We start from the raw sequence: 9,029 nt of genomic DNA, 5'->3' as shown, positions 1-9,029 counted from the left end.
GTGACAGTGGATCGAGCGATTATGCCTCTCTTCTGATGGTTCTGACAGGTACGTTTGCATTGGAAGAAAGCCCGGATAGGTGCTCTGAAATTGAGGAGGAAAGAAGGTCGATGGATCGTTCTGTCATATGTCAAGAGCTGCCGGGGCGCTCACGTTTCGGTTCACTTTCGAGGCTCACTCATTCCTGGAATTCGTAAAGTGAATCATGTTGCCCGTCATTCGATTAGAGATCTTGGTTTATACTAGCTCTGAAAATGAATGAGACAGATATCGGTCAGTCAAGTGCCTCTCTCCGACTTCTTTCTGAACTCTGTGACTGCGAGACAGAATATCAACCTCACTCGTTAGCATCTGGTTTTGTTCAACAGCATTGAGTTTGCAGCGTTATGAGCTAAGAATTAACACTGAGAATCAAGCAGTGGCTCTAACTCTGCTGTTCTGTAGCATGGTCAGCTTCCAGGAGATACCGAGACATGTGTTGACACGCCCCGATAGCTCGTCATCAATGTTCATTTTACCCAATACGTCAGTGAGTCCATCATTCGAGAGGACTTCCTGTGAGTCTTCAGAAGAGCAGCCCGTACGACCTTCATTATGAGTACGACATGCCGCTCATTAGGCGCTGGGGTGCAATCCTCGAGAACCGAGCATCTGCCATTGCGAGCTTGGTCTATTTTTAAACAGACATGAGATATTGAAGATTGAGCAGCCTCTCCAAGCAGATGGATTTCGATAAACAACCAATGGCAAAAGCAACGATGGATACTCAAAGGCGAGCAGTGAGTAAGGAAGAAAGAGGAGAAAGACTGAATGAAGGGGCTCGAAAGATGGAACGTCGCGGGTCCGGAACCAGAACCAAACTGACGGGACGCTGACTATTTAACCTTACACAGGACCAGACCGCGAGCGAGAATGGAGTTTTGCATTCCAGACGACCAGATAATAACCAAACACCTCTCTCTCTGTCTTCTCTCTATAACATGCGATTGAATAGCTCTATGCGTCTGGACTTTTAAGAATCCGTCTAACTATCAAGTCTGGGATAACGTCATGCCAACCCCACGTCTGCTATCTACCCTACGAGGAGATCTCCATCAGTGGTGTCCGCATTGGCAGTTTGGCGGTTCAGAGTTTTAATGCCCTCTTAGGGCCCCAAGAACCCTTCAAGCTCGGAAACTTGACGGACTGAATGTGAACTGTCTAGGTACTCAACGCTCCGCGGCTGTTCTGACATATTGTCCTTTCAGCTCCGAGTCTCCGCCCCTTTTACCAACAAGTAACATCATTGACCGTCACTAACGATGCGGAATATTCTGGTTGTCGCTGAACGTAGCCGGAATAAATGAGAGGCCTAGTCAACGAGCCCGAGCCATGGAGGCGGCATGGTACTGAAGCAGGGCGAGATGGATATTACCGGAATTGCAACGATTCTTTTTTGTCAGGAGAACATCACGACGATGATCTACAGATGAAAAAGAAACAAGACAACAGTATTCAAGTGGCTTGATGGATCAATTTACTAGTTTTATTACAATGTGACGAGTATAATAAGTCAAATTGCACCCATCTTCGCAACACTTCATAGGCACGCTGAATTGTCATACGCGCATCCAAAAATCATCTCTTCATGTACAATAATGAGTTACAATGACGGCAATTATGACAAGTAAAAGAAATGCATAGTCAAGATAGCTCGACTCTGAACATGTCGAGAGTACACGTTGGTGATCGCGCGTTTGGGCGCTTATGGCGCAAATCAGGTTTGTTGGTGCCCTACTGGTGCCTGAATTACAAGGCTACAATAATATCCCAATGGGGTAAGTGTCCGCGCTCCTGGGCGGGGAGAAAAAAAGTTGGATCCAGCTTCAATACCGATCATTATCTTTTGACAGCACGCATCTGCTGTTGATCAACGCAACTCGGCCTCAAGATGCCTTCCACATACAAGAGGGACAAGCCGTGGGATACGGATGATATCGATAAGTGGAAGGTACGTATTCTCGGGACTTATCTTACGACATTCTATCCGGATTCTAACGTACGATCACTTAATTAGATCGACGAATTCAAGCCCGATGACAATGTCGCCGGTAGTTTTGCGGAAGAATCGTCGTTTGCGACCCTGTTCCCCAAGTATCGCGAACAATATCTGAAGGAAGCTTGGCCGGTGGTGACGAGAGCTTTGGAGAAGCATGGAATCGCCTGTACGCTGGACTTGGTGGAGGGTAGCATGACTGTGAAGACTACTCGCAAAACCTTCGACCCTGCAGCCATCCTGAAGGCTCGTGATCTGATCAAGCTGTTGTCGAGAAGCGTACCCGTTCAACAGGTGAGTTTTCGCAGTGACATGGCCCCCAACACAACAACCCCCCCGGGGCTCACCTCACAACTGACGACCATGGTCCAGGCCCTGAAAATCCTCGAAGACGGCGTCGCATGCGACGTCATCAAGATTCGTAACCAAGTCCGCAACAAGGAGCGCTTTGTGAAGCGCCGACAGCGGCTCCTCGGTCCCTCCGGCTCCACCCTGAAAGCGCTGGAGCTGCTCACCAGCACCTACATCCTAGTCCAGGGTTCCACGGTCGCGGCGATGGGTCCGTACAAGGGGCTGAAGGAGGTCCGCCGGGTGGTCAACGACTGCATGGCGAACATCCACCCGATCTACCACATCAAGGAGCTCATGATCAAGCGCGAGCTGGCCAAGGACCCCACGCTCGCCAACGAATCCTGGGACCGGTTCCTGCCCAACTTCAAGAAGCGTACGCTGTCGAAGCGCCGCGTCCCCTACAAGGTCACCGACAAATCGAAGAAGGTGTACACGCCGTTCCCGCCGGCGCCGGAAAAGAGCAAGGTGGATCTGCAGATCGAGTCCGGCGAGTACTTCCTGTCCAAGGAGGCCAAGGAGCGCGCCCAGAAGGAGGAGGTTATGGAGCGGCAGCGCCTGAAGCACGAGGAGAAGATGAAGGAGCGGGCCAAGTCGTTTGTTCCGCCCGAGGAGCTGGAGGCCGAGGAGAAGAAGAAGGAGAAGAAAGAGAAGAAGAAGCGGAAGCGCGAGGCCGAGGCGGAGCCAGACGACGGCTCCGAGAAGAAGGAAAAGAAGAAGAAAAAGAAGAGCAAGTCCAAGGACGCGTCTTCGGACGGCGAGGCATAGAGGCATTCGTACCACAACTGCCTTTGTGTTTCCTGCGACGCTCACATTCAGCTTCCGCTGTCTTTTTTCGTCTGTTTGCTCTTCGAATACAAGGCGCTTAGGCATAGCATGGGTTGGAGTTATTCTTGATTTGTTTACACTGTGTTTATACTTACCAAGGAGGGAAAAGTCACGTCGAAGTTCAATTTATGTAATGTATACCAACTGACATGGGAATTCCACAGTGAGACTTGCAATCTAGTTCGTCTTCGTTGAAGTTACTGGCGCCATAATCTAAATCACACGTTGACTGAACTCTCCGAAGCAAGCATCCTACCCTTCTCTCTCAGGAAAACCTCCTGCTCCCTCCGACTCTTCTCCAGATCAACCCCAAGCACCAAAATGACAAAGCTCACCACACTCAAAGCGAACAGGAAATAAAACGGTGTTGACACATTCCCAGAGGGCGAGGCATCGATGATCGCACTGGAGACCAGCGGCCCAATGAACGAGGACGTCTTGCCGATGATGCTGAACAAACTAAAGAATAGGAACTCGTGGCCGCGGGGCGTGACCTCCGAGATCATGATCTGGGAGTAGCTGTACCAGGGGCAGACGAAAAGGCCATAGAAGGCTTGGTAGAGCTGTTTGTGCTTGTTAGCAGACGCAATGGGAATCTTATCTGGTTGGTGATGGGCTTGATTGAGCTTACCCAGATCTCCCAAGCATGGTGGAACCCGAACCGCTGCGTCCAAATGCCGATCATCCCCCATCCGTCGAGCAGGATGATTCCCACTGCGATAGCGTTGAACATGGTCTTCGTGCCGAGGTTGTAGCGCCTCTGGATGAACCAAAAGGCGTAAATGCCAAGTGCCTGGAGAGATCAGGGTGTTAGTCAGGACAGGACGGGCATGGGGACAGAAGACCTACCTGTGCTGCTATGCCTACGATCAGGAGATAGGTCAGTTCCAGTGTGTTGTATGCGACGATGCTATTCTGCAATGTCGCAATCACCGTGACTGTTGTGTTGAGGGAGTCGCCGAGGAGGAAATATCCTGCAGGGGGGTGCTGGTCAGTTTACCACGAGGGAGATCTCCACAGCAGTACACGACCTTACCTATCAGATACAACAGACTCTGCTTGAGTTTCCACACTTCCCTTCCGGCATGGTATAGCTGCTTCAATCCCGCAACGATAATGTTCCGTCCGGGGTCCTGCCCCGGCCGTCGTTTCTCAAGAACAAACCACGGCAGCGAGACGAGCAGCCACACCCCGGAGGCGAACGCAATCAGCACGCTCAGCCCCCAGTTATTATTCGCCTGGCTCTCATCCACTCTCAACCCAAACATGATCCCCACGATGACAGCGAGGATCACAATCTCCGCTACAGACTGCACGTAGAACGCTACATTGGCGAGCTTGCTGCGCGCCATCGTGTCCGCATCGTCGTACTCCTCTCGCGAGATCCTACCCGCTGCATACGCATCTGCACAGTCCTTCATCTCGGCCGTATTCCGCGCCAGACCCGGAAACGCAGCCGTCCAGAACGTCAGTGTCGTCTGATACGCGATCAGTCCTACAATGTACAATCCCACTGCGATGTGCCATTTCTCTTGCGTGTGGACGCCCAACCAGCCGAAGCCAATGGCGTAGGCGATAATCGACAAGACGATCAGGATATTAGGCCGCCAGGTCCCGAAGTCAGCGAAGCTGCCTATCACCAGGAAGACGACGACCTGGATGGCGAAGGAGATGCCGTTGCTCAGAAGGACGATACTGTTGATCGAGCGCTGGCGGCCTGCGAAGGGGAGGGTTCCCCGGTCGCCTGCGGCTTGGTAGAGGAGGTTCTGGAAGGCAGTAGGAGCGAAATCTAACCTTCGTCAGTTTCTTTTCGGATCGATATTCAGGATGGTAGTAGCGTACTGAATAGCGAGAGCCCGTTATTCCCAATGTAGTAGCTATGCAATGTTAGCGGTTAATTGGTATTTCTGGTTAGCACGCACGCATAATAGGCCCAGATCTCCCATTTCGTCGTGCGATATCTCTCGTCAAATACATCGGGCGCTACAAGCTCTCCGGACGCCTCATTATCAACCGCGTGAGATGTCACTTGCTGTTTGGGTTTTGCATCGCAAGTTGCAGGTGCTTCCACATCGCCCGACGCTAAAGAGGACATGCTTGCGTCTATACGCTCTCAAAACAGGGATATCCAGGGGAGAGTCTGCAGGCTGCAGAATGTCAAAATATGTAACCCCGCGCATTCTGCAGAATTCCGGTAGATAGGGAAAAGCGAAAAGCCCTTATCGAGATTATGACTCGCGTAGTGGCTAACACTAACGAGATCTAAAGTGATGCTTTCCCTGTATTGGTGGGAGATTCCCGTTAGCAACTCAGCAGTCTGTCGATCGCAGCCACGCAGTATTCTGTATGCATAGTATTGGCTGGACCTTGTCGGAGGCTTCCTGCAGTGGGACAAGATTCTGCCAAATTACTTGAAGCTTTCTCGGACCTCTTATTCGACGTATGACACTTGTCACATTGACCGTCTCCAGTGTATTTTTTTTTTTTTTTTTTTTTTTTTCCAAGGTATCATTGTCCAAGAATATGACTAGCTATCTAGTAGCAATGGTCTAATATATATACAATAGGTCAGACAATCACAATTTGGCCCGTCCGCTCTCTATTGAAGCCCAACTCTGCTCGTCTAGCTTCTGGTATGTGGAGCCGTTCAGCCAGTACAGCTTGTCGCCCTTGGTCTGCGTGCGGGGATCCCAGCCCATTTTGGCCAATTCGCCCTTTGCTTGCTTGAATGTCACGCCAGTTGCTACCCTAGATCGAAAAAGAACGGAATATTAGTCGAAGAAGAAGTCGGTGTGTATTCAAATAACTCACTTCTCGGTCAGCCGAACAAGTCTCGGCATGGCATACGACGGTACGCCTTTCTTTTTCAGCGCTCGGTGCAGGTTCGCCATGAACTCAGCCTCTGCTGCGGGATCTTCGAGCGTAATACCAGCAGCGCCGGCCTGGCCGTCGTATCTGAAGCAAGAGTTAGCATGAGAAGACCCGAGACTGAATGAGAGAACATACCCGCTCAGTTTCACGCCGTAGACAACAGCGTCATGGACACCTGGGATGCGACAGATGTGGTCCCTGATTTCCCCAGCGCTTACATTCTCGCCCTTCCAGCGGAACGTGTCTCCCACGCGGTCCTGAAATTTGACCCAGCCCGAGTCGTCCTGGACGAGAAGGTCGCCGGTGCGCTGATACAGATCGCCTTTCACGAAGACGTCCCGCAGGAGCTTCTTCTCAGTAGCTTCCTCGTTGTGCAGGTATTCGGTCAGCAAGGCCCGATCCCTGACTCGGCCAATGGCCTCTCCCTCCTCGCCCAGCTTCGCCTTGACACAGAACCCGGTCTTCGGGTCCCGGTACGGCATTTCGGTATCCGGATCGTACTTCACGATGAAGACATCCTCTTCCAAGAATCGTCGGATGGGTCCCGAGAACCCTATTTTGCCTGCACCCCATGCACCCACGCCGTGATTGTCGAACTTGGCCACGCCTTCAGTAGATCGATAGAATTCGCGGATCTCGGGGACGTTGAACCTTTGCCGGAACCGCTCCCAAATCTCACCCCGCAATCCGTTGCCCGCCGCGACAATGCAGACGTGGTCCTGGTCGTAGGGAGATGGAGGTGTGGCTAGCAGGTATCGACAAAGTTCACCGATATACAGGATACGGGTGGCTCTAGAGTCATGAACATCTTTCCAGAACTGGGAGGCGGAGAACTTGCGGCGCAAACACAGGGTGCCTGCATTGCCGACCGAGTAGCATATGCCCGTAAAGTAGGCGGTGCCATGGAAGAGAGGAAGAGAGGAATAGGTGCGCAGTGGGTAGTATCTGGAAGGATCTCTGACATCCGTGCTCAGAGGATTCGACGTCACCATGTTCATCATGTTGCGGATGGCACATGCTTTGGGGTTGCCTGTTGTGCCGGATGTATAGATGAGTACACACAGATCACGGACAGATCGCTTGGCCGGGATCAAGCCTGTGGGAGAGTATTGCTGCAGGTCAGCTGCGGTAACCAGCTCTGCTGCGCCGACGGAAATGCCATCAAAAGAGCCAATATTCAGCGCAATATGAGGCAGGTCTACGCATACAAATTGCGACAGGTCTGGTGTGGAAATAATGAATTTTGACCCGGAGACATTGAGGCAGTGCGTAAAGGTGTCATCTAGCTCAATGGGGTCAGTTCAATCGGTTGCGACAGGGAATTCTTACGAAGCTCATACCACGCAGGTTGTTATTGATCAAAGCTGCCACAGCACCCAGCTTTGCCAGAGCATAGATGGTTACCACCATTTCAGGCGAATTTGTGTTGAATACAGCGACAAAGTCGCCTGCCTTGATATCTCTAGAGTGCAACAAAGAGGCGAAGCGATCGACAACTGATTAAGACAATCAAGTCAGCTTTTGAACAGGAGAAAGGACAGGTTTGTATCAGTAAGAGCAGACTCACGATCTTTCAATTGACTATACGTCCATGTCTTGTTCTCAAACCAGAGTGCCTCACTGGCGCCGCATCCTTGAACCTCCACGACTCGCTCCAGCATCATGTACAGGGTCGCTGTATCGCCAAGCTCACCAATTCGCTGACCCAGCCGTTTTGTCCAGTCTCGATCATTGCAGATAGTTGTCAAATCCGTGGAAATGGCGAGTTTAGCATTCAGATATGCCCCTGCTGCGACGGTCAGGGCGGAGGCGACCGCCAGCGAAGGGGCTGATACTTCGGAAAAGAAATCCATAAAGGGTTCAGCCGGGTCGAGGAAAGGGATAGTAGTAGACGTAGTTAGTCGACAGTGAAGCGCAATTAATCTCGTTGCTTTGGTACTCTCCCCGCATATATATGTTTTGCGGAGGTACCTACTCCAGAGTAGCGTCCGATTTACAGAAAACGACAGACAATGGATGCATCGATATGACCTTAATTATCAAGGCCCAGCTCCCGGGCAATTGCTCCAACTCGGCGAATGGAGACGGGAGCTGAATTATGAGAGCTCTGCCGGCCATGAGGCCCATGACGCGCTTACGGGAGACTATCTTGGTTGTGCGGAGACGGCAATCGAGGAGCGGATGAGATCCGATAGTTACAGTAATGGCTGTCTAATACGCACTGCCGGGGGATCTGCCTCATACCCAACTTGAGTGTCTGTCCACTTGTCCAGACTTTGTTAGAGGCTTGAACAGGCGCTAATTGTCATGACATATTGAGGTATTTACAGTTCTACATCTTTCCATGCCTGGCACCCAAGAGTCCGGACCACCCACAAGCGAAATATATTTTGTGAAGAATACGGAGTAGTGCTCCGTACTTCTTCGACCGCTCCATCCACACACACTCATAAATTGGATGTAAACCTGTCTTTCCATCATAGAAAAGTAACTGGAGAATTTAAGGCACACAATATTTCTACGGTACGGGGTACCTATACAACGGCACTCCCCGTGGGAAAACGCGTTGCGTGGGAACGGAAACTTGTGGGGCCGACTGCTTCTCCAGTCCCCGTTCTAGTTCCCTCCCCGACTTAAAGGGCTTTGAATACTGAATACCGGCTCGTCTCCGGATCCCAGTAAGAAGCATGAATCTCACAAACAATTCTTGAGGGGCATCTATGGCATCTAGAAGTACGAATCAAATCTATCTACTATCTCTCCCGCGCTACTTGCTGTATGCAGGCGGATTTCTGTGAAGAATTACCTAATCCACCGGTACCATACCGCCCAAACACGATGCGGTACAAAGTCCGACAGCCGAGGCCACTACACGCCCTGGATGCGTACGGTAACAATACCACTGCAATACAGTCCATTGGCGGCAGTGTCAGTCGGGAACGGGGTG

At 51.3% G+C, this 9,029-nt stretch overlaps 3 protein-coding genes across 3 annotated transcripts; 1 reads left to right on the top strand and 2 right to left on the bottom strand.

Annotated features, from left to right (window-relative positions):
* The first annotated feature begins 1,873 nt into the window (after positions 1–1,873).
* On the top strand, positions 1,874–3,422 carry P174DRAFT_437376 (KRR1 small subunit processome component). Its single transcript, XM_024826286.1, has 3 exons — positions 1,874–1,990; positions 2,057–2,329; positions 2,408–3,422. Exons 1-3 carry the CDS (start codon positions 1,931–1,933, stop codon positions 3,149–3,151), a joined length of 1,077 nt encoding a protein of 358 aa, XP_024687537.1. The 5' UTR covers positions 1,874–1,930; the 3' UTR covers positions 3,152–3,422.
* Positions 3,423–3,429: 7 nt separating this feature from the next.
* On the bottom strand, positions 3,430–5,306 carry P174DRAFT_382675 (MFS transporter; the record flags this gene model as incomplete). The annotated part of the gene is made up of 6 exons (XM_024823126.1): positions 3,430–3,774; positions 3,843–4,004; positions 4,061–4,185; positions 4,248–5,000; positions 5,054–5,088; positions 5,134–5,306. The coding sequence occupies 6 exons, from the start codon at positions 5,304–5,306 to the stop codon at positions 3,430–3,432; spliced, it is 1,593 nt and encodes a 530-aa protein (XP_024687536.1).
* A 410-nt stretch (positions 5,307–5,716) lies between these two features.
* P174DRAFT_437375 (putative bifunctional fatty acid transporter/acyl-CoA synthetase (FAT1)) lies at positions 5,717–8,223 on the bottom strand. Its single transcript, XM_024826285.1, has 5 exons — positions 7,650–8,223; positions 7,423–7,578; positions 6,218–7,364; positions 6,023–6,166; positions 5,717–5,959 (listed from the first exon to the last, which is right to left on the bottom strand). Exons 1-5 carry the CDS (start codon positions 7,933–7,935, stop codon positions 5,788–5,790), a joined length of 1,905 nt encoding a protein of 634 aa, XP_024687535.1. The 5' UTR covers positions 7,936–8,223; the 3' UTR covers positions 5,717–5,787.
* Positions 8,224–9,029: the final 806 nt, after the last annotated feature.

Source organism: Aspergillus novofumigatus, assembly GCF_002847465.1.
Source record: "Aspergillus novofumigatus IBT 16806 chromosome Unknown P174scaffold_1, whole genome shotgun sequence".
In the NCBI taxonomy this organism is placed as follows: domain Eukaryota; kingdom Fungi; phylum Ascomycota; class Eurotiomycetes; order Eurotiales; family Aspergillaceae; genus Aspergillus; species Aspergillus novofumigatus.
The sequence above is the reverse complement of the archived record's forward strand: the minus strand, read 5'-3'. Positions and strand labels throughout refer to the sequence as shown.